General features: G+C 39.7%; 1 protein-coding gene across 1 annotated transcript in view; it reads right to left on the bottom strand.

Annotated features, from left to right (window-relative positions):
- Nucleotides 1-372: 372 nt before the first annotated feature.
- The window catches only part of sorl1 (sortilin-related receptor, L(DLR class) A repeats containing), a 215,176-nt gene continuing 189,014 nt past the window's right edge, over nt 373-26,534 (bottom strand). The window contains exons 46-48 of the mRNA XM_059956940.1: nt 16,815-17,007; nt 6,974-7,186; nt 373-4,847 (exon numbers count right to left, since the gene is read on the bottom strand). Of these exons, the coding sequence (XP_059812923.1) occupies nt 4,783-4,847; nt 6,974-7,186; nt 16,815-17,007 (471 nt within the window). The 3' untranslated portion in view covers nt 373-4,782. The remainder of the gene's footprint in view (nt 4,848-6,973; nt 7,187-16,814; nt 17,008-26,534) is intronic.

The following is a 26,534-nucleotide window of genomic DNA, read 5'->3' as shown; positions in this document are numbered from 1 at the left end:
TCATTTTGGGATCAGTATTCAACAACCAATCACCATCACGAGGTTTTCCTACTGAAACTTGCCAACTGAATAGATTTTGCAAGAATGATGTAGCTTTGCATTCCTCCAGAAATGCTTGAGCAGCTTACGATGCCCATGTGTCCAGGGTCATACTTGACATGGCAGCAGAATAATAAGCAATAAGGTGGCCTATATTAGTCAAAAACCCAGCTGTTTCTCTTGTAATAGCTTAGGGGAAAAACATTCACAATGATGAAGGGAAAGGATGAAAAATGAAAGAGCAATAGAAAAAGAGAATATTTTTTTAAACTGCATTATGAAATATATTGTCTTCAACTGATGAACCAATTAAAATTGCAAAACTCCTGAAAGTCTTGATCCAAGTAAACTTTATTAAATGAAATAAATCTACATTTAAATCACATTGCACCCCTTCCAAAATTGTACAGCAATAGATGATTAAAGAATCAGATCTGTCATACAACTCGCCCAATATTCTATTAGTGCAAAGTCTTACAACACAACAGCCTGAAAACCAAAAGACAGTGTGAAAAATCTCAACCTGAACATCTTTAGTACCACTAATTTTGATTATTTCTGGCACAACTATGCTTAATTCAAAATATGTTTCATAATATATTTTTAAAAACACAGAACATAAAAGCGAAACCTGATTTATATTGTTGCTATATACAGAAGTACTCTCCCCCATGCAAACAGTCTACTGTGCTTTCTATGATCTCCTATCACTGCTAAACATAAAAAATAGATCCAGAGCATTATTTTCCCAAAATTTACACTTTTTTAAAAACATATTTTCCATTTATACAAAACACCTACTATTGTACATTGTGCATTGTACAATCTGCAACTTTGGAATCTGATATGCACTTATTTCTCAACAAGTTGAAGCAAACAAATTTATTTTCAAAGCAAATGCAGTACACTATAACTACAAACTGTCCTGCTAAGTTACTGGCTGACGAAGAATGGAGCACTTGTGCAGTTTAATTGTGGGGTGTGGGAGAAATTATTAAAGGCTGATGCACAAAAAATGCTCAAGATTTACTCAGTAAGGCAGATGTGGCAGAATGATTTAAAGGCTTTTAAGCATCTTCTTGCACAGAAAAGAACACTCCAATTTTAAGGCAAGAAATTAAATGAAATCACAGGAAAATTAAAAAGTAGTACCGTATTTTAAAAACAAGCAGCCCTGCTGGACGTTTCCTTCCTATGAACCAGCAGTAAAATAGTACATTCATGTGACTTAAATAAAATGCAAAATTTTTTTTATCAGTTTTAAGAAAGGCTTCACTTCAACACTGCATCACATAACTACCATAGAGTGAAACTTCTCTAACACAAGACAGCAGGCTGCCAAGAATCATGATGGATTTTCCAACTAGAAACATGGAATGGCAGGAAAATAGTACGTTTAGAAAAAAAATTCTTCATGCACATTTGACAAAATTTCACATAGGATCTGATCAAGTTCAAACAAGGCTACAAGTTTGTATGATGCAAGTATACACCAAGACTTCCTATAAATTCATTTTTTTTTAAAGTTTGAAATATACCCATAGATGTTAGTTTATACAGGCAAAACTCAAAAACTCCTCAACCATATTGTAATTATCGATCTTGTTCAGGAGGACTTTTATATTTAGTATTTTAACACACCACTACAATGCAGACAAATATCTATCATGAGTAGGAAGTGTTCATATTTCACATAAAAGGAGAGCTGTGTTAAGACACTGTGCTTTTACATTCCTTTAAACTATCTGTCATCAGTAAACTTTGACCAAGTATGTAGTCAAAACACGCAATCTTTACAGAAAAGTGTTGTGGAAATGTTAATTAATAATTAAGAATATTTAAATTGTTTTAAAATAGTTTAAAAATCCAAATGCAAATTTTTATTGAGCCCTCAACTATTAAATCCATAAATTTAGTTGTTCTTCAGAACACAATTTGAACCCATTTCCAAATTGAATTACAGAAATACAATTGCATTTTGTAGAATTACATACAGGTTCAAAGCAATATTAGAGCTGGGATTCAGAAATCTGTCTAAAAACATAATTAAGAACATATCAATATTAAAAGCTTTTAAAACCTATAAAACTTTTCTTAAATTGCATGACCATCACGTATGCTATAGAATTGACGGATTTAAGATCAGATGTTTTGCTCCTAACTGATACAAGAATTCAATTACAACATGTGAGAGAGCTTGGACTTGAAGGTAAAAATGACAGTGCTTTGAATCAGCTATGATATTGTTGAATAATATAAAGGAGTACAGAGGCACTCCTGTATCTTACAATTGTATTAAAAGACTGCCGCCAGTTAGTGCAGTAAATTAGGATATTCACAGAACTTGTTATACAGTATATTCCAGTTCCGGGAACCAAACTATTCAGCATGTTCTTTAATAATAGCAAGAACAAACAATTCTATCTTATGTGAAAAACATGATCAGAAACAATGCAAAATTTGCAGCTGCTGGCAACCTTCTAAGCGCCAACCTGAAGATGCATTCTATTTCAGATGGTCAAACTACCATCATATCACAGTAATATGAACTTTAAAACTACTAATCTGAAGTCATTCCTTTGGTCCCAAAGTGATCATTCATGCATTAATATCCTTCACAGTACAGTCTCTGATGTTATGAATGATGGGTGATTAAGCTTTCCCTGTCCACTGTTCAACATAATCTAATGTAACAATTCTCTAACAAAACTTCTAAAAAATTTTTTTTCTTTAAGAAATGGGAATTAAAAAGCTGAATATAATTTACAATGCAGAGTTCCGAGTGAATAGCAAGCACATTGATGAATGCACCACTTGGGTCAGTTTCTTGAGATGTTTCTTTTAAACAGAAAAGTGGCAGATACAAAAAATCCAAAGTAACACAAGAAACACTGAAAATAATCAGCAGACTGGTCAGAACCAAAAATAGAAAAGGCAGTTTTTTTTGTTGCAAAGTAGATTTTCTTTGATAAAATATTAACCACGTGTTCTAACAATAAGGCATTACCAAATAAAGTCATTTTTGCCCATTTCCAGTTATTTCAATTCATCCCATTTATTATTTGGTTTACAAGCGATCTGGTGGGAGATTTTTTTTTATAAAATAGAAACAGTCCAGTTGAGTTCCAAAAGTAAACCTAATGCTGGGTTTTGAAAAAGTGAAGGCAGCTCTACTTCAGTGCAAGTCAAATGAGGCAGAGACATTTGTTCAATACATCACTTCAAATGCAAGCTTCTGGCTTGCCAATACGACTTCCTTAAAATTGTGAAAGAGCCACCAAAATTCATTATGCAAAGAAATGCCATTCCCCCGCATCTACTAGCAGGTAACAGAAATCTTTTAAAGTCAACCTCATCAGCTTTATGGGGTAAAAGATTGGCAGCTATGTAGTTTTGTGACTGAACCTGAAATGTCAGAGAGATGAAAGGGAAAATGTACAACACTGTTGATGTATTTCAGTATGCACATATCTGGAATCCTTAATGGATAATGGTTTTGGGAATATTAAATCTTTCTGTTTAAACAAAATTTTAGGATTAGACCATCTGACACTATTCCAATTGAAGGCAACAGGGGCTGGTGCATATTCTAAACTAAAAAAAAATGCTCATCTTGGAAAAAAAAGAGTATAACCCTGCTTTGGGGGAAAATACACTGTAGTGCCTAAGCTCATTTATTTATTTATTCATTCAGTGTACCCTTCTAGTAACTGGTTAAAAAAACCTTCCTGAAAAAGCAGCTAGTTGTTAAGATCTGGAATTCATTACTTGAAAGGGAAATGGAAGCAGATTCAATAAAAAGAAACTTTCAAAAAGGGACTGGATTAATGCTTAAAGGTGGAAAGGTGCAGAGCTAGGAACAAAGAATGTGCAAATGAAATTAACTGTACAAGCCTTTTCAAAAGCTGGAACAGTCTTTGGTCAAATAACTTCCTGCTGTTTGTTATTCTATGATACAATAAAATTTATTGCGAAACTACCTTGCTGGAATATGCAAGAGTACTGAAACAATTGTAATTATCTGAATATAGTACAAATTGAAACTGTAGGGGAAATGAAGTATATTACACAAGTATACTTCTTGATTACTTTGTTAATAGAAAGTACATTGCATTATTCCAAAACTCTGCCCATGTTATTTTTGATTTTAATCAATGGATAGCTTAAGAGTGATAAGCAAATAGTGTAAGGATTAATTGCACTGCCTAAATGAAATTTCACTATGAACAGGTTTTTGCTGCAAATTATTTGCCATGCTGATGCTTCAATACATGATTTAACAAAACTATTTAATATGCTATTATGATCAATTGTGTTATAATCTTTTAAGTTATTTTTAAAAACCATGATCACTAAGACATGACTATTTAAGGAAAATAATTTGGAAATTTGACCTCAAGGTCAAATTTTCTACTGATAAGTTAGTCTAATCTATAGACCATCAGAAAGAGGGACTGCATCCATAATATCCCCCAAGCAAATAACCTGAAAAATACCAGTTGCCTGAAGACAAGGAACACAAGTACAGCTGTGCAAAAGCCTAGTTAGAAACTGGGGTTGCACCACACACCTTGCAATCTTATCCAAACATCACAGCGCATCACAATAAAGTCTAAGTTTTGGTCCATATAAAAATAATGTATTGTAACTTGGAAAAGTGCATTATTTTTTTTTAAAAAACGGTTTTCTTCCTGCTGCTGAGACTTCTTAGAAATCTTGAAGCACATGTTTGCAGCAAGATCTTCATGCAATCACCATTGGTACATCATCTGAAAAACCATTAATCAAGGGTGCATCTTCATCATCACCTAAGAGGGGGGAAAATATGAACAGCAACAAATCATTGAATGGAAGGTAATCTATAAGAAACAAATTTAAAAATTCATTCATCCCAACCACTGCTACAACTATACAAGTACAGGAAGTACCGCTGCATACATTATCAGTAATGATCCATTTTTTTAACAACCTCCAGCACAAATGGAGCCAGCTTTTTATCATTCAATAAACGTTTTGATGATGGTGGGGAAGTTTCCCATTTTCAATTAATGGCTCTGGGAAAACTGAGCTGGGCAGAGGATTATAACTTGCAGAAAACCAGTGGAAAGACAACTACCAGATGTCTCTCTCATGCTTTCTCGTGTCCTTGAAACAAAATCAGTAAGGATTCATTTTTGGCAAATATTTGTTATTTCCAAGGCCTTGAATGATAAAGGACACAAGAGTTTTCCAATAAAATGACCAGGTAACAAATTAGGCCACCTATTCTGCAGGACTGCACAAAATAATTACATGTGAGCATGGCTATTTACCATATTTTAATTCAAGCATCCACATACTGTATATTCTAACCATTTTTTCATTGGACACCAGGTTTTTGATTGCATTCCAGGCATTTGCCTCCATTGAAAATACATAATACATGCTCTATGAAACTACAGTAACTAATTATTTGCTATAATTTTGTTTTGAATATGTGATTTTAATCCACACATCGACATAATAGTCATGTCCAAATGTATCTATAACCTTAACTTTAAACCACTGAAATCACCTGAGGTGTTTCCAGGCTGATAAGCCAAAATCTGTCTAGTCTTCAGGGAGGGGGGAAGGATCAGAGATAGAGATATACCCAGAGGTGAGATGACATGAAATTGCAAAATTGAATGTTTATGCTTTTGGGTTTTAGACTATCCAGGCAAAATGATGCATTACTTTAGTTTGTACTGAGCCTCACCCTGGCAGTGTAGAAAGCAGAGATGAACAGATTTGTGTGGGAATGGGAAAGGGAATTGAAATGACAATCATTGGGAGCTTGGGATATCCATTCAAATTAGTAGTACATTTTTTTGTAGTTTGCCTTATTTGTCATTTATTAATTAGGAATTTCCATTAATCCCTGTGGATTTGAGGTTTGAGTTTTGAATTGATATTGGAGTCTTTTGGAAGTTGTGTTATGTCATCCTACAGTGCAGTTATAATTTGAATTCAAGATAACTGGCCAGTAGAACCTCATTTTTTGGAATCATTAGTATTAGTTCACAACATGGCAACTGAACTCAAGTATTTCATGACAGAATTCTGTAGTAATTAGATTACCCAAGACCTTGTTAATGTTAGCAAAATGAATTGATTTAGGGGTGTAGCATCCAGCACACTAAATAACTATTACCAATCTTACATATTTAAAGAACATTTACTTTAAAAATGAAACCATTAACTGATCGTAGGATAATATGCAGAATGCATAGGAGAGACTTAAAGAAAGCACACTTATGCCACAAGTGGCATACTGTCATCAACAGACAGTCTGTTCCAGGATTTACTACACTGCCCATATTATTCTGGACACAGCACAACAGAATATACTAAAGCTTGAAAACACACACCACCAGGCTCAAGAACAGCTGTTAAGACATTGAGATGGACCTCCTGTATGAAGAACACTTGATCTTTCACTCTACCTCATTGCAGCCCTTGCTTATCTGTTTACCTGCACTGCACTTTCTCAGTTAATGGTAACTAACACTATATCCTGCATTCTGCTTTTGACTTTTCCTTTATACTACTTTACACTACTTATGTTTTGGAATGATCTACATGGATGGCATGCAGAACAAAGCTTTTCACTGTATTTCAGTACATGTGACAATAATAAACCATAATCTGGAAAGATAGGGAAACTTCAGTAACAAACTAAATCACCTGTAATCTACTTTAAAAAGAAAATTTGGACAAAACTTTAGGTTGTGTTCTTCCAACTGAAAGGGGAGGCCGAGCATACATTTGGCATTCTTATTGGGAGTACAAATGCTTTATAAATTAGACTGTGTGTTGGTAACAAGTGAATGACGATGAGGGTTTGACTACATTTTAGTATACCCATCACTTCAACCGGTAAAGGCTTTTGTATGCATGTAGAGCAAACTCTTACCTAGTTCATCACCTGAAGAAAACACAGCAGATCCTAATCGAGAATTATAGTGACTATTGGCAAAGGCTGTAAAGCTGTGCTGGAGCCTTCGATGTCGAATAAATAACACAGCAAAGCCAGTACCCAGCATCACAAGGAGCAAGAACATGACTGGGACTACGATGGCTGCTACATCCGTAGACTTAGGATTCTTGGAAGGTAATGGGCTTATTGCTTGAGAGAAAACACACAAACCAAAATTTAGTTAATATAATACTAAGACGAGAAAATCTGCAGACACTGGAAATCCAAACAACACACACAAAACGGTGCAGGATCTCAGCAGGCCAGGCAGCATCTATGGAAAAGAGTACAATCGACGTTTCAGGCTGAGACAAAGTTCCTTAAGAAGGGTCTCAGCCCAAAGCATCGACTGTTTACTCTTTCCCATAGATGTTGCCTGGCCTGGCGTGTGCTGTTTATTTAATATTACTTCAATCAAGAGATAACAAATTCCAAATATAGGCTGCTTACAGACTGTTAACAAAGTGGCCCATCAAAAATACAACTGTTGCAAGGGCAACAGAAAATTCTAGTGAAAGGTAAACCCACTGACATTCCAGGGAGTAATACAACTGCTTAACCTTCAACTCTGACTTGCCAATCCATACCAATAATTTGTTTTATATATTCTGCACAAGGCTTTAAAGTTGTTGTATGATGTTACAAAAAGACACTTTTCAATAACACCACCATTAGACTACAAATATTCGGAAACATTTAGTTCCTCAATCTTGATCTTTCTTCCTATATGGTTGTATTTTAATTTACTATTACTCTGATGTTCAAGACCAAGCCTTTAGTACAATCAGAACTGGTAATGATTTTTTCTATGTCTGTATACAATCAGCATGTTTAAGCAGCTCGTCTTTAAATCAGAAAAAAATTGTAAATGAGAAACAGGAGTCATTAGCAAGCACTCAACCACAGGCATCTGAAACTTTAGTCACTAAACCTTGTGGCTTGACAATTCAATTTGGTGGTTCAAAATTCCATTAACTAATTACCTTAGTCCAATTACCACCATCAAATAAAACTTTAAATGAGTCCTTGTTGTTCAAATTACTCCCCATTTTAACAAAAGAAATGCTTCATATGCACAGCTTAATCTTACATTTTTATAAAATCAGTCACACTTAGTTACATGGGGCCTGCAGAATTTCCCAAATATGGATCTCTAGGTCCCATTATTACATGGAAAAATCTTCCAAATCTTTCTCCAACTTGCATTAACTTCCTGTTGCATATTATTTATATCCCGTTCTCTTTTTTCTGTAGCCATGTTACACTGGAAAGGTCTTAAAAAAGAGAGGAATGGTCACCATTTTACAGCAGAAAATTGTTCTACTGTATACCATTTCCTCTTTGTGCTCACACTGATCCCTCATACACAGAGTACTACAGGGGATTTTGTTAAAAACATTTCCTTTTAACTTGGCATAGGAATTACTTAGCTCATCCTGGTTGTTAAACTTCTATATAACCCCTGAGTGAGGTGAAGCATAGCAGATTTGTTGCACTGTTAACTGCAGCTCCTGGAAAATCATTCAAAGCAGGAGCATATAAATCAATTACTTGTTCTTATCCATCCTCATTTTATTAGGGCAAATATCAATGGCTAGAGTCAGAGCTTTCGAGCGTTCAGCCATTTGTCCTTGCATTTTAAGGTTAAAAATGGGAATGTTAGGTAATGATTTCTCAAAGTTCAATTCAATTTGAGACTCCTAAAGCAATCTATACCAATACACAGCAAAGTTTGGTGCAAGCTGAAAAATGGAAAGAAATGCTTGCACTATGGTCCTCAACAAGGTGGTGAGGCAATGATGGTCTTCAAAAAGAGAGCCATATTTGATATTCAATAGCATTAGTCACAAAATCCCTCATCATTAAAAACTTCAGGATTACCACTGACTAAAAGCTCTTCTGAACCAGCAGCATAAATACTGTACCACAGCTAGCAAAGCAAGACAAAGGCTGGGTATACTGTCATGCATGATTAACACCAAGGCCTTTCCACCAACTGTAAGTCTAGAACGTGGCAGGCAGCATTCAGAGTGCCTATATGAGAAAGGCTACAATAAAACAAAATCAAAATGCTTGACACCATCTATGACAGAGTAACTGCCTTGACTGGTACCCAATACTAACCTGAACATTTAATTACTCCATCATTGAAGAACAGCTGCTATGTATACTATCTACAAATTATGTTGCAGTTACTTGCCTAGGTTACCCTCAAACCCACAACCATTACCAACAAGGACAGAGGTTTCAAGGGTATGGAAAAACCATCTGTAATTTGCATACCACCCTGACTTGGCGATATCACTATACCTCCATACCCAACAGCACTGTGGGTGCACATTCACCAGTAGAACTACACCAGTTCATTGTGGCAGGTTACTATTTTGGCAAAGGGAATTAGGAATGCATAATAAATGCTGGTCTTGTTAGTAATACCAGATCCTAGCATTAAAGACATACTTCAGTAAACCCTGGCTTGTGTGTTTGACAGTGTGCACAAGTTCAAGATGGAATCTGCAGCTAATCGGTGGCAATTGTCCAGTTTTGATGGAATTTTCCTTCTTCTCAATTCCTACACTATAAAGAAAGGACATCGCATCTGACATTGCAATGATTTCAATGAAGATTCCAGGCGAATGTCAGAGACAGAAGCCAAAATCTCAACCTCAAATTTCATTCCATTAGAGTCAAAAGAGTTCTGAAGGCAAGGCCTCTGCGCTGCCAACCAAAGCCTAGTTTCATCCCGTCCTCACTGTTCACTGAGCCCTCCACATCAAGCCTTGGTTAGTGCAGGCATACATGGTAGTGAGCCAAACCTTATATGCAGGGAAATGGAACAAGATGCACTTTATTTCAATTCTCTCTTAAGACAAATTCTTTGGACCAAATTAAACTAATTTTTAATACTGTTCCCTTATATGCAAACCTTATATGCAAACCTTATATGCAAACTGTTCCCTTATATGCAAACTGTTCCCTTATATACTGTTCCCTTATATGCAAACCTTATATGCAAACCTTATATGCAAACTGTTCCCTTATATGCAAACCTTATATGCAAACTGTTCCCTTATATGCAAACCTTATATGCAGGGAAATGGAACAAGATGCACTTTATTTCAATTCTCTCTTAAGACAAATTCTTTGGACCAAATTAAACTAATTTTTAATACTGTTCCCTACCCCCTGCACAGTTTTGAAGCCATAACTAGGGACTAATGACTATACTTGAAAAGTAGGAATTACATTCTTCAGTTGAATACAAATTAGAAACATAGAAAACCTACAGCACAATACAGGCCCTTCAGCCCACAAAGCTGTGCTGAACATGTCCTTCCTGAGAAATTACCTAGGGTTACCCATAGCCCTCTATTTTTCTGAGCTCCATATACCTGTCCAGAAGTTTCTTAAAAGACCCTATTGTATCTGCTTCCACCACTGTCACCAGCAGTCCATTCCAGGCATTCATCACTCTCTGCATAAAAAACTTACCCCTGATATCTCCTCTGTACCTACTTCCAAGCACCTTAAAACTGTGCCCTCTCACGCTAGCCATTACAGCCCTGGGAAAAAGCCTCCGACTATTCACACGATCAATGCCTCTCATCATCTTGTACACCTCTATCAGGTCACCTCTCATCCTCCGTGGCTCCAAGTAGAAAAGGCTAAGTTCACTCAATCTATTCTCATAAGGTATGCTCCCCAATCCAGACAACATCCTTGTAAATCTCCTCTGCACCCTTTCTATAGTTTCCACATCCTTCCTGTAGTGAGGTGACCAGAACTGAGCACAGTACTCCAAGTGGGGTCTGACCAGGGTCCTATATAGCTGCAACATTACCTCTCAGCTCCTAAGCTCAATCCCATGACTGGTGAAGGCCAATGCATCATATGCTTTCTTAACCAGAGTCAACCTGCGCAGCTGCTTTGAGTGTCCTATGGACTCGGATCCCAAGATCCCTTTGATCCTCCACACTGCCAAGAGTCTTACCATTAATACTATATTCTGTCATATTTGACATACCAAAATGAACCACTTCACATTTATCTGGCTTGAACTCCATCTGCCACTTCTCAGCCCTGTTTTGCATTCTATCTATGTTCCGCTGTAACCTCTGTTATGAATGTACCACAGCTCTGAGCGGGGTGCGGGGTAGCCCCCTCCTTTTTGAGAATCGCAGGATCGCTATTGATTTGGGTAAGGAGACCCAGGAAATGAGAGAGAGACATTTGGAATGTCTTGACCCCCCGGCAATATAAAGCTACAGGAAACGGCCATTGTCTCTTGGGAGACGGAATTGTGTATTAAAATACTGTGCTCCATGGAAGCCGTCAGGCAAAATGGGCTGGTTGGTGGAGGGATTGCATCATCCCAACCTGATTGACATCTGCGACCCTGTGAGTCAGGATAAAAGAGGGTCTGTGGGAACAGCCCCTTTAGACGCACCAGAAGAAACATTAGTGATCCCATAATAGCAAAAGCTGGTGGGAAGGCCACGTGCATCCGTTCCCATTTGCCCCGGAATCGGTGTGCCTTGACCACGAAAGAACGGTTTTTAGCTAACAACGGGGAAACTTTTATATTTCCATCGGACAATACATTATCCCCTAGACAACGATAGAGCTATTCCTTATTGATTATTATTATACCGGCGCTTTTAGATTTAGTATTGACGATGTATATTATCTGTATGTTTGCATTTATATTATTTTGTGTATTTTTAACAATAAATACTGTTAAAAATACTACCATCAGACTTCAACGGACCTCTCTATCTTTGCTGGTAAGTGACCCAGTTACGGGGTATGTAACACCTCTAACATCCCTCCACACTATCCACAACACCTCCAACCTTTGTTTTACTAACCTATCCCTCCACTTCATCCAGGTCATATATAAAAATCACAAAGAGTAGGGGTCCCAGAACAGATCCCTGAGGCACACCACTGGTGACCGACCTCCATGCAGAATATGACCCATCGCCAACACTCTTTGCCTTCTGCGGGCAAGCCAGTTCTGGATCCACAAAGCAATGTCCCTATGAATCCCATGCCTCCTTACTCTCTCAATAACACATACAAAACAAGCTGGAGGAACTCAGCAGGTAGGGCAACATCCGTGGAAACGAGTAGTCAACATTTCAGGCCGAGACCCTTTGTCAAGACTGAAGGAGGGGACAGGGGCCCTATAAAGAAGGTGGGAGGAGGGTGGGAAGAAGGCTGGTAGGTGCCAGGTGAAAAACCAATCAGAGGAACGATCAAGGGGTGGGGGAGGGGAAGCAGGGAGGGGATAGGCAGGAAAGGTGAAGAAGGAATGCAAGGGGAAAGGACTATGGGTAGTAGAAGACAGAATCATGAGAGAGGTGATAGGCAGCTGGAAGAGGAGGCAGAGTGAAAGTGGGATGGGGGAAGGGAGAGGGAGGAAATTACCAGGAGTTGGAGAATTCGATGTTCATACTAAGGGGCTGGAGACTACCCAGGTGGTATATGAGGTGTTGCTCCTCCAACCTGAGTTTGGCCTCATCATGGCAGTAGAGGAGGCCATGTACGGACATATCCAAATGGGAATGTGAAGCAGAGTTGAAGTGGGTGGCAACCGGGAGATCCTGTCTGTTGTGGCGGACGGAGCGGAGGTGCTCGATGAAGTGGTCCCCCAATCTGCGTCGGGTCATGCCGACGTAGAGGCGGCCGCACTGGGAGCATCAGATGCAATAGATGACCCCAACAAACTCACAAGTGAAGTGTTGCCTCACCTGGAAGGACTGTTTGGGGCCCTGAATGGTGGTAAGAGAGGAGGTGTAGGGACAGGTGTAGCACTTATGCTTGCAGGGATAAGTACCAGGTAGGAGATCTGTGGGGAGGGATGTGTGGACCAGGCAGTCGTGGAGGGAATGATCCCTGCGAAAAGCAGAGAAGGGTAGTGGGGAGGGATGTGTGGACCAGGCAGTCGTGGAGGGAATGATCCCTGCGAAAAGCAGAGAAGGGTAGACAGGGAAAGATGTGCTTAGTGGCGGGGTCCTGTTGAAAGTGGCAGAAGTTGTGGAGGATAGTATGCTGGATCCGGAGGCTGGTGAGGTGGTAGGTGAGGACAAGGGGCACATATCCGTTCAGATATGTCCATACATAGCTTCCTCTACTGCCATGATGAGGCCAAACTCAGGTTGGAGGAGCAACACCTCATACGCCGTCTGGGTAGTCTCCAGCCCCTTGGTATGAACATCAAATTCTCCAACTTGAGGTAATTCCCTCCCTCTCCCTTCCCCCATCCCACTTTCACTGCCTCCTCTTCCAGCTGCCTATCACCTCTCTCAAGATTCTGTCTTCTTCTACTACCCATAATGCTTTCCCCTTACATTCCTTTTTCACCTTTCCTGCCTATCCCCTCCCTGCTTCCCCTCCCTCACCCCTTGATCTTTCCTCTGATTGGTTTTTCACCAGGCACCTACCAGCCTTCTTCCCACCCTCCTCCCACCTTCTTTACAGGGCCCCTGTCCCCTCCTTCTTCAGTCCTGATGACGGGTCTTGGCCCAAAACTTTGACTGCTCGTTTCCATGGATGCTGCCCGACCTGCTGAGTTCCTCCAGCGTGTTGTACGTGTTGATTTGACCACAGCATCTGCAGTGTACTTTGTGTTTACTCTCTCAATAAGACTTGCATGGGGTATCTTGTTAAGTACCTTGCTGAAATCCATATACACTACATCTACTGCTCTACCATCAATGTGTTTAGCCACATCCTCAAAAAATTCAATCAGGCTCGTAAGGCACGACCTGCCTTTCATATTATGCTCTCCAAATGGTTCACAAATCCTGCCTCTCAGGACCTTCTCCATCAACTTACCAACCAATGAAGTAAGACTCAATGATCTATAATTTTCTGGGCTATCTCTACTCCCTTTCTTGAATAAGGGAACAACATCCGCAACCCTCCAATCCTCCAAAACCTCTCCCATCCCCATTGATGATGCAAAGATCATTGCCAGAGGCTCAGCAATCTCCTCCCTTGCTTCCCACAATAGCCTGGGGTACATCCCATCCGGTCCCGGTGACTTATCCAATTTGATGCTTTCCAAAAGCTCCAGCACATCCTCTTTCTTAATATCTACATGCTCAAGCTTTTCAGTCCACTGCAAGTCATCTCTACAATCGCCAAGATCCTTTTCCGTAGTGAATACTGAAGCAAAGTATTCATTAAGCACCTCTGCTATCTCCTCTGGTTCCATACACACCTTTCCACTATCGTACTTGATTGGTCCAATTCTCTCACGTCTTATCCTTTTGCTTTTCACATACTTGTAGAAGGCCTTGGGGTTTTCCTTAGTCCTGTCCACCAAGGCCTTCTCATGGCCCCTTCTGGCTCTTATTTCTTTCTTAAGCTCCTTCCTGCTTGCCTTATAATCTTCTAGATCTCTGTCATTAGCTAGCTTTTTGAACCTTTCGTAAGCTCTTTTCTTCTTGACTAGATCTACAACAGCCTTTGTACACCACAGTTCCTGTACCCTACCATCCTTTCCCTGTCTCATTTGAACCTACCTGTGCAGAACTCCACACAAATATCCCCTGAACATTTGCCACATTTCTTTCATACATTTCCCTGAGAACATCTGTTTCCAATTTAAGTCTCCAAGTTCCTGCCTGATAGCTTCATATTTGCCCTTACTTCAGTTAAATGCTTTCCTAACTTGTCTGTTCCTGTCCCTCTCTAATGCTATGGTAAAGGAGATAGAATTGTGATCACCATCTCCAAAAAGCTCTCCCACTGAGAGACCTGACACCTGACCAGGTTCATTTCCCAATACCAGATCAAGTACAGCCTCTCTTCTTGTAGGCTTATCTACATATTGTGTCAAGAAACCTTCTTGAACACACCTAAACCCCTTGGTCTAGGGACATGACAATTGATATTTGGGAAATTAAAATCTCCTACCATGACAAACCTTTATTACACCTTTCCAAAATCCATCTCCCTATCTGTTCCTCGATGTCACTGTTACTATTGGGTGATCTATAAAAAACACCCAGTAGAGTTATTGACCCCTTCCTGTTCCTAATTTCCACCTACAGAGACTCTGTAGACAATCCCTCCAGATCTTCCTCCTTTTCTGCAGCCGTGACACTCTGATCAGCAGTGCCACACCCCCACCTCTTTTGCCTCCCTCCCTGTTATTTCTGAAACATCTAAAGCTTGGCACTCTAAGTAGCCATTCCTGCCCCTGAATCATCCAAGTCTCTGTAATGGCCAGGACATACAGCTCCAAGTACTGATCCACGCTCTAAGTTCATAATACTCCTTACATCTCAAACCATCAGTCTGAGTGTGTCCCTTCTCTATCACTTGCCTATCCTCCCTCTCGCACTGTCTCCAGGCTTTCTCTATTTGTGAGCCAAATGCCTCTTCCTCCATCTCTTCAGTTCAGTTCCACCCCTCAGCAATTCTAGTTTAAACTCTCCCCAATAGTCTGAGCAAACCTTCCCCCCAGGATATTGGTCCCCCTGGGATTCAAGTGCAACCTGTCCTTTTTGTACAGGTCACTTCTGCTCCAAGAGGTCCCAATGATCCAGAAATCTGAATCCCTGCCCCCTGCTCCAATCCCTCAACCATGGATTTATCCTCCACTTCACTCTATTCCTATACTAACTGTCACGCGGCACAGGCAGTAATCCTGAAATGACCACCCTTGTGGTCCTACTTCTCAACTTCCTTTCTAACTCCCTGTAGTCTGCTTTAGGACCGCCTCCCTTTTCCTACCTATGCCGTTGGTACCAATATGTACCATGACCGCTGGCTGTTTTGCTTGCCAATTCAAGATATTGTGGACATGATCAAAAGCATCCCAGACCCTGGCACCTGGGAGGCAAACTACCATCCAAGCTTCTTTCCTGCGTCCACAGAATTGCCTGTCTGATCCCCTAACTATAGAGTCCCCCATCACTGCTGCCACCCTCTTAGCCTCGGACTCCTGCCCTTCCCTCTTCTGACTGTTACCCACTTATCTGTCGCCCCAGGTCTCAGTGTGACCACCTGCCTATAGCTCCTCTCTATCACCTCCTCACTCTCCCTGACCAGACCAAGGTCATCAAGCTGCATCTCCAGTTCCCCAACACGGTCCCTAAGGAGCTGCAGCTCAACGCACTTGGCACAGATGTGGCCATCCAGGAGGCTGAGAGTCTCCTGGACTTCCCACATCTGACACTGAGCACAGAACACTAGCCTCTTTCTGTCTGTAATCTACACAGTTAACCTATCTCACCTTGACCCACTATTGCCCATGCCCCATTGAGCCAAAGCCTTCCTACTCTGTCTCCCTCTACTCCGTCGCCTGCCTCTCTGATGCCTGCTCTATAAACCTGTCTTCTTTTAAACTCTTCTCGCTGTTCTCACTGGCTGACATCCACACGCTTGCGCAGTCCTGCCCCGATCAAACCGCTGAAGAAATAAATAAATTGAACTGGTCTGTGTCTTTAAAGCAGAATGAAAAGAAATAGAATTTGTCCAAAGCAACTAAAAGATTTCTGAGAAAACAAATCTTTGGTGTTCACATCTTATATCTTATGAGCTGGTGTAACTTATGAACGACATTACTCTAATGATACAGGAACAATAGCGTAATTAAGCATTGATTCATGTGATGATAAAGCAAAATAACAATACAGGCAGCAATTACAATAGTCTTGTCATTGCCAAGTCTTCTGTTAACTGCCTAGTTAACCCTCATCCTTCAGGCCTACTACAAATTATTCATGTCTGTGTACTGATTAGCAAACTTTCTTGACCTCACCATTGCCAAGTTCATCATAGAGCAGGGAAGCAGGTTCACCACAAATCTTTCCATTGTACAAGCATCTGGCTTGTACCGTAAAAGTGTAGTTGTGGCCAGTCTTCAGATCAGAAATCTTGAAGATGTTGTCTGTTGTATTCCCAAGACACACTGTTGTATTGGTCGTATGATCATACATGTGGATCTCATAACCCTGGGTCAAACAAAGGACAATGTATTAGGTTTTTGCAGTTTTCCCCCTCCATTTCATTTGGTATTATCCATCAGTGGATTCTGCCATTCACAGGACAACATATCACTGTGTGAAAGTCAACATGCAAACAGAAGTGAAGCCCTCTGAAGCTTTAAAGCAAATTGAACACAGGCAGAAGAATTACTGCAGGGGGCACTTCAAAATTTTTTAACTTAAACCAGAAATCAAGATTTTAATTCCCGAACAGGTGAGAAAGAATGAAAAATGTACTCCATTCAAGGGTAGACAAAATATCAACTATCTTGAGACAAATTAGGGTGGATAAATCCCCAGGGCTTGAGAAGGAACTCCCTGTGGGAGGCTAATGAAGAAATTGCAGGGGCCCTAGCAGAGATATTTAGAATGTCCTTGCCCAAGGTGGGGAGTGGGGGGGAGAGAGAATAATAATTAAAAAAAATCATCACTGGAGGATTGAAGGATAGCTAATGTTGGATTGTTCAAGCAAGTCTCTAAGAAAAAGCCGGGAAATTATAGGCCAGTGAGCAAGTTATTGGAAGGTATTCTTAGGGACTGATTAGGGACAGTCAATATGGCTTTATACTTGGTAGGTTGTATTTAACCAATCTTATAAAGTCTCTTGAACAACTTATCAGAAAAGTTGAAGTAGTTAACGCAGTGGGTATTGTCTACATGGATTTTAGTAAAGCCTGTGACAAGGTCCCACATGGAAGACTGGTCCAGAAGGTTCAGTCACTCAGCATTCAAGATGAGGTAGTAAATTGGATTAGACATTGGCTTTGGGGGGGGGGGGGGGGGGGGAAGAAGCCAGAGAGGTAAGCAGATGGTTGCCTCTCTGACTGGAAGCCAGTGAGCAGTGGAGTGCCGCAGGAATTCACACTGGGGTCTGTTGATTTTTGCATCTATAATCAACAATCTAGATGATAATATGGTTAACTGGATCAGCAAATTTGCAGATGACACCAAGATTGGGGTGTAGTGGACACTGAAAAAGACTATCAAAGCTTGCAGCAGGATCTGTACCAGCTGGAAAATGGGCTGATACCAGATGGGATTTAATGCAGACAAGTGTGACATATTGTACTTCGGGAGGAAAAAAAAACAGGGTGTAGCACTTACATGGTGAGCAAAAGGGCACTGAGGAGTGTGTTAGATCAGAGGGATCTGGAAATACAGGTACATAATTCCTTGAAAGTGGTGTCACAGGTAGATAGAGTCATAAAGAGAACTTTTGGCACATTGGCCTTCATAAATCAAAGTACTGAGTACAATTTTATGTTAAAATTATACAAGATGTTGGTGAAGCCCAGTTTGGAAAATTGTATGAAGTTTTGGTCACCTACCTTCAGGAAAGATGTCAATAAGATTGTAAGAGTACAGAGAAAATTTACAAGGACGTTGCCAGGACTAATGACCCGAATTATAGGGAAAGGCTGTAGAGGATAGTATTTTATTCCCTGGAGCATAGTTGAATGAGGCAGATTTGATAGAGGTAAACAAAATTATGAGGGGTATAGATGGGGTAAATGCAAGCATGTTTACCCACTGAGGTTGGGTGACACTTGAAATGGAAGTTATGTGTTAAGGGTGAAAGGTGAAATGTTTAAGGAGTACATGAGGGGGAACATCTTCACTTAGGGTGGTGAGAGTGGGGAACTGAGGTACTGAGAGCTGCCAGGAGAAGTGGTGGATGCGGGTTCAATATCAATATTTAACAGAAATTTGGATAGCTATGTGAATGGGAGGGGTACAGAGGGCTATGGTCTGGGTTCAGGTTGATGGGACCAGGCAGATTCATAGTTCGGTACAGACTAGATTGGTCTGCTTCTGTGCTGTAGCGTTTTATGATTCCATGATGCATGTGATACAGCAAGTACTTTTATTCAATGCATATTTGCATGTCAATATAATCATCACTAACACCAATTTAAGATAAGAAATGCATCTCACATACACTCACACTTTTTTCCATGTGCATACTGACATTTCTCTCCACTTATACGATCTAGTTTGTCTATATACAGTGTTGATAAGTAGTATTTACCTCACCCCCCCCCCCCCGGAAGTTCTCATGTTTTATTGTTTTACAACATTGAATCACAGTGGATTTAATTTGATATATATATATTTTTTATACTGATCAACAGAAAAAGACTTTTTCGTGTCAAAGTGAAAACCGATCTCTACAAAGTGATCTAAATTAATTACAAACATAAAACACAAAATAATTGACTGCACAAGTATTCACCCCCTTCAATATGTCACACCAAATCATCACTGGTGCAGCCAATTGGTTTTAGAAATCACATAATTAGTTAAGGTGTCCTAGCTCTATATAAACCTGTGTGCAATCAAGGTGTTTCAATGGATTGTAGTAAAATACACCTGTATCTGGAAGGTCCAAGTGTTGGTGAGTCAGTATCCTGGCAAAAGCTACACTATGAAGACAAAAGAACACTCCAAACAATTCCGCAAAAAGGTTATTGAAAAGCACAAGTCAAGAAAAGGATATAAGAAAATTTCCAAGTCACTGAATATCTGTTGGAGTACAGTTAGGCCAATCATCAAGAAATGGAAAGAATATGGCACAGCTGTAAATCTGCCTAGAGCAGGCCATCCTCAAAAACTGAGTGACCATGCAAGAAGGGGACTAGTGAGGGAGGCCACCAAGAGACCCATGACAACTCTGGAGGAGTTACAAGCTTCAGTGGCTGAGATGGGAGACACTGCACACACAACTGTTGCCTAGGTGCTTCAGCAGTCCCAGCTTTCTAGGAGGGTGGCAAAGAGAAAGACACTGTTGAAAAAAAAAATTAGAAGCCAGACATTTGATACATCCTTTAATTTTGAACAAGTCTGGCGACCCTTTATTCAATACTTTCACATGGTTCAATTTATTTATTTATCTGTCTATCTTTATTCATTCTCTTTGGGGAAAATCCTTATCCGTGAAGGTTCGGAGACGATTGGAAGGATGTTTTTTTCTCTCTATCTTTTTTTTGTTTCAGTTTAGCTAGTGGTTTTTTTTCCTTTATCAAATAAAATTTCCAATCTTTTTTTATGATTCCTATGAGGAGTCATAGTTTTTTTTGACCATTGTATAACAGCGTAATATTTTACCTATTTGATTTTGACATTATATACTTTGTTTTTATTATTGCTGTTTATATGTCTTTTATATTATCTGTTTGCTAAACTCCTCCTCTGATTTGTATATTCTGTATTTGAAAATCAATAAAAAGATTGAAAAATGAAATGAGAATAGAAACTCACATGAAATCTCAGCTAGAGTTTGTCGGAAGGAATGTGGGAGACTCTAAAGTCAGCTGGAAGGTTCTATGGTCTGATGAAACCAAAATTCAGCTTTTTGACTATCGGACTAAAAACACGAACACCGCACATCAAAATCACACCATCCTTACCATGAAGCACGGTGGTGGCTGCATCATGCTATGGGGATGCTTCATTGAAGCAGGACCTGGAAGGCTTGTGAAGGTAAAGGGTGAAATGGATGCAGCAAAATACAGTGAAATCTTGCAAGAGAACTGCAATGTGGGAGAAGACTTGTTTTCCAGCAAGACAATTACCCCCAAGCATAAAGCTAAAGCTACACAAGAATGCCTTAAAAACAAAGTTGATGTCCTGGAGTGGTCAAGTCAGAGTCCAGACCTCAATCCAATTGAGAATTTGTGGCTGGACTTGAAAAGGGCTGTTCCCTCACTATCCCTATGCAATCTGACAGAGCTTGAGCAGCTTTGTAAAGAGGATGTGGAGAAAAATTGCAGTGTCCAGATGTACAAAGCTGATAGATACCTTTCCATGCAGACTCAAGGCTGCAATTACTGCCAAAGGTTCAATCTATTGAATACTGACTTGAAGGGGGTGAGTAATTATGCAATCAATAATTTTGTGTTTACTAATTGTAATAAATTTAGACCAATTTGTAGAAATTTGTTTTCACTTTAACACAAGAGGATTTTCTGTTGATCAGTGTCAAAAAAGCCAAAATAAATGCACTGATTCAATATTGTAAAACAAAAAAACATGAGAACATTCCAGAGTGCATTTTTAATGGAAAATAAGAGAATGGTCAATTAACTAGTCACACTGATCAATTTCAATCAATTATGTCAACAATTTGCATGGTTACAGCCAATAAAAACAAGTCAACATGTAAAGATAATATTTTTGGTAATAATATAAAGATAATATATTTGGGTAATGTAGTCCAATGAATTCTGGAACGACAGTCAAAAAACTGCAAAGTTGACAGATTCAACCATTGCCAACCCCCCATCCCCACCACCCTCAATGTATGCCTAGTAGGTTCATACAGTTCATACTATGTCGAGAAGCATGTCCTTTTCTTTTATTCCTCTTCCTGCCTTCTCCCTTCCCTCCCCCACCCATCTTGTGTTGAAAAAGCTCTTCACCTGAAATTCTCTCAAACTGAAAAACAGATGATTCATGAATATCACCGGTGTTCTCATGCCAGATCAAATTGATTAAATGATCACCAGGAAGGAGTGGCAGATCACTTAATTAGCCATTACACTCTCCACATTCATTCTCTGCTTAAGCATCAGTGAAAACAGGGAGAAGCTAGTCTTCTGAAGTATTGCTAACTTAGAAACTTATTAAATCCTCTAAAATAAAAAAGGCATCCAACTTAACTCACAGGAGCTGTAAACAAGAACCACTTCCTCAAAACAGCTTTCATTTACATTTTCAGAATATTATTGTTCATAAAAGAATAATTAAGGATACCAAATTCCACTCATCATCATAAAGGAACAAATGACATCCAGGGAATGCTTATTTTTCCAACAGGGATACAAGAGCCTGACTCATTCGATTTGTATGTAATTCACTGAAGCATTCAAGTTATCAGCTAACTAAACCATGTGATGGCAACTGTTTAGCTAGCATAAAAAGCACCTGAAGAGCTCTAACAGGTTCAAAGTTTCCAGTCTCCTTAAGATGAACTTGTTCAAAACAGTGAACTTGGTATGAACACACAAAATTATTTAATAAAAACTATAAATGTTATGGAGACTCAGCACGTCAACCAGTGCTTATATTACCTGACCTCCCAAGTAACATTCTTTGTTATATTTCAGATTTCCAGCATCTGCAGACTTTTGCTTTTTAACAACTCTGTAACTTGGTCTTCCTCATACCACTTTATTTCAAATCTTTAGCTACTTCTTAAATGATATTTGGTAGGATCCTTCGCCTGCCCAAGAACATACTCATTAAACAAAGCTTTTTCTACTTTTAAACAGTTTCCATCTATTATAGTTCAAATTAACTCACACTTTGCCACTTTGAAAAATATTTACTGGAAGTATAATATCCACAGTATTTCTTCTGACCATAAACTCTCAAGAGTCAGGGTAATACAGCACAGAAACAAGCTATTCGGTCCATCTGGTCCATGTAAAAACCATTTAAACTGCCTAGTCCCATCAACCTGCACCTGGACCATAGCCTTCTATACCACTACCATCCGTGTACCTATCCAAACTCCTCTTAAACAATGAAATCGAGCTCGTATGGACGACTTGTGCTGACAGTTCATTCCACACTCACAACCCTCTGAGTGAAGAAGTTTTCCTTTAAATATCTCACCTTTCACCCTTAACCTACACCCTCTCATTGTAGTCCCACACAACCTCAGTGGAAAAAGCCTGCTTGCATTTACCTTATCTATACCCCTCATTATTTTTTTATACCCCTCACAAATCTCCTCTCTATGTTCTAAAGAATACAATCCTAACCTTATTCAATCTTTCCTTACGACTAAGGTCCTCCTTGTAAATTTTCTCTGTACTCTTTCAGCCTTGTTTACATTTTTCCTGTAGGTAGGTGACCAAAACAGCACACAATACTCCAAATTAGGGCTCACCAACATCTTGTACAACTTGAACATCCCATCTCCTGTACTCAATACTTTGATTTAAGAAGGCCAATGTGCCAAAAGCTTTCTTTATGACACCACTTTCAACGAATTATGGAACTGTACTCCCAGGTTCCCTTGTTCTACCACACTCTTATCTCCTCAAAGAATTTCAATGGTCAGAAGTAATTTGTTTCTTCTTGAACCGAGGTCACATCCCACACCTTCCATATCCAATGAAGTCTGGAGATTCAATTGGTAATAAAGATATTCAAACAACTTGCCAACTGTTGCTTTATGAGGTTCTGATGTGCATATGACAACTAACCCACAGCAACTACTCCCATCTCTATGGGAAAATCCCAGCCATCATCGTATCACCTCCTTGCCTCAATTACACTGTCAACATCAGGAATCCAACCTATCAAAGTGCTGTTCTTCAAAACACCTTAAAGCAATTGATTACTGTAATTAGAATAGCCATCCTTTTAGTTACACAAAAATTTTGAGTACAGAAAAAAATGAAAATACATTTTTTATTCTAACAAAATGTCATAATACTGTAGTCATGCAGCACAGAAACAGGCTCCACAACCCAACTAGTCCATGCAGACCAAAATGCCCCATTCAAGCTAATCCCATTTGCTAGCATTTGGCCTACGGCCTTCTACACTTTTCTAATCCATACAACTGTCCAACTGTCTTTTAAAAGCTGTTATACTTGCCACAACCACTTCCTCATTCCACACATCTTTTGCGACCTTTTGGGTTTAAAAAAAAGCTGCTCCTCAAGTTCCTATTAACTTGTTGACACAGATACCACCTTTTGGGTAAAAAAAAAAGTTGCCCCTTAAATTCCTATTAAATTCTTCCCCTCTGATCCTAAGCTTGTCCCCAATCCTGGGAAAAACACAGTGTATTCAACCAAATTATGTCCCCCATGATTTTACACACCTCGATCAGATAACCTCTCATCTCCTGTGCTCTAAGGAATGAAGTTCAAAGATTAAAAGTTCAAAGTAAATTTATTATCAAAAGATGCATTGTCACCATATACCATAGAGTTTTTTTTGGGAGACTATTACAGGAAAATAAAGAAATGCAATAGAATCTATGTAAAATTATAAATAACAGACTGACAAACAACCAATGTGTATAAGTAGACAAATTGTGCAAACAATTAAAAAAAAATATAGTACTGAGTTGTCGAGTCTGGAAGTGAGTCTATAAGGTATGGAAGTAGTAGAGTATTAAGGTGAATGAAATTATCCATGCTGGCTCAGGAGCTTGATAATTGAAGGGTAATAACTGTTTCTAAAAGTCCTAATCTGTCCAATTTCTCCCTATAACTCAATCCTTTAAGTCCTGGCAACATCCTTGAAAGTTGTTTCTGCACTCTTCACCGTTTAATAATATCTTTCCTGTAGATGAGCAATTAAAACTGAAAGCAATACTCCAAATGCACCCTCATGAGTGCCCTGTATGACCCCAACCAACTTGCTCCAAATATTAGACTCAATGCCCTGGTTTAAGGGGGCCAGTGAAAAGCCTTTTTCACCACCCTATCTACCTCCATTTCCACTGTTAGTGAACCATGTGCTCATACTACAACAGTCCCAGCACCCTAACATTCACTGTGAAAATCCTATCTGGATTAGGCTTTACCCTAAATTACAACACCTTGCACTTAACTAAATTAAACTTAATTTTCCTTTCCTTGGCCCACTTACATAACCAATTATGAGCTCACTATGTTTGACAATCTTCTTCAATGTCCACCTATTTTAGTGTCAGCTGCAAATGTAAATCTTATCCAAATCATTGATAGAGATGACAAACAACAATGGGTGCAGCACTGACCCAAGGCACACCAGAAGGCTCTGGTCAAAAAGTTTGAGAAACAGCCTTCTACCAACAAGTCAATTGTGTATTCAATTAGCCAGCTCTCCCTGGATTTCATTAAAAGTTCCTAATGAACCCTGTACAAACCACATTTATTGCCTTGCCCTCAACTTTCTTGGACTTCTCATCAAAACAAAAAAAAACCTCAATCAAGCTCTTAAGCAAATGCTTTGAGAGGCTGGTCAATGACTACATCTGCAGCATGCTCCTACCCAGACTGGACCCCCTACAATTCGCCTACCAACACAACTGATCGACAGATAATGTAATAGCCACAGCTCTACAACCTGTCCTTAAACACCTGCAGAAGGATGCTTATGTGAGAATACAGTTCTTGGACTACAATTCAGCATTCGACACCACAATTCCCTCCAGGCTCGACAAGAAGCTCAGAGACCTCGCCCTTCACCCTGCCTTGTGTAGCTGGATCATGGACTTCCTGTCAGATCGCCGGCAGGTGGCAAGAGTGGGATCCCTCACGTCTGCCCCTCTGACCCTCAACACAGGTGCCTGCAGGGCTGTGTTCTAATCCCCCTCCTTTACTCCCCAGATACCCATGACTATGTCGCCACCCACAGCTCCAACCTGCTAATTAAATTTGCTGATGATACTACATTGACTGGCCCAATCTCAACTAATAATGAGAACATACAGAGAAGAAGTCATCACCCTGACACAGTGGTATCAAGAAAAACAACCTCTCCGTCAATGTCACAAAAACAAAGGAGCTGTTTATGGAGTACAGGAGGAATGGAGACAGGCTAATCCCTATTGATATCAATGGATCTGGGGTTAAGAGGGTGAACAGCTTTAAGTTCCTTGGCATACACATCACCGAAGATCTCATGTGGTCTGTACATACTGGCTGTGTGGTAGAAAAAGCATAATAGCACCTCTTTAACATCAGACAGTTGAAGTAGTTTGGTATGGACCCCCAAATCCTGAGAATTTTTGTACAGGGGCACAATTGAGAGCATCTTGACTGGCTGCATCACTGCATGGTATGGGAACTGTACTTCCCTCAATTGCAGGGCTCTGCAGAGAGTGGTGCGGGCAGCCCAGCACATTTGTAGACATGAACTTCCCACTATTCAGGACATTTACAAAGACAGGTGTGTAAAAAGGGCTTGAAGGATCATTGGAGACACAAGTCACCCCAACCACAAACTTCTGGCTACTACCATCTAGGAAACGATACCAGTATAAAAGCCAGGACCAACAGGCTCCGGGACAGCTTCTTCCACTAGGCCATCAGACTGATTAATTCATGCTGATACAATTGTATTTCTGTTATATTGACTGCCTTATTGTACATATTATTATAAATTACTATAAATTGAACATTTAGACAGACACAAAGATTTTTACTCAGGTGTATGAAGGATGCAAGTAATAAAGTCAAAGTCAATTCAATGACACAATATTCCATGTGCAAAGCCATGCTGATGCCATCCATATTTCCAGATTGACATACATCCTTTCCCTCAGAATCCTCTCCAGTAACTACAGATAAGAAACTTACTGGTCTATGGTTCTCAGGATTTTCTTAATGGTCCTTCATAAATCAAGGGAGAACATTCACAACCTCCATTCTACAGGCACCTTACCCGTGGCTATGACTATACAAATATCTCAGCCAGGACCCCATGATTTTTGCTCTAACCTCCCAGATTCCTTGGAAATAGATGATCAGGCTCTGGTGATCTGC

The sequence above is a fragment of the Hypanus sabinus genome, chromosome X2 (genome assembly GCF_030144855.1).
Source record: "Hypanus sabinus isolate sHypSab1 chromosome X2, sHypSab1.hap1, whole genome shotgun sequence".
Classification (NCBI taxonomy): Eukaryota; Metazoa; Chordata; class Chondrichthyes; order Myliobatiformes; family Dasyatidae; genus Hypanus; species Hypanus sabinus.
The sequence above is the reverse complement of the archived record's forward strand: the minus strand, read 5'-3'. Positions and strand labels throughout refer to the sequence as shown.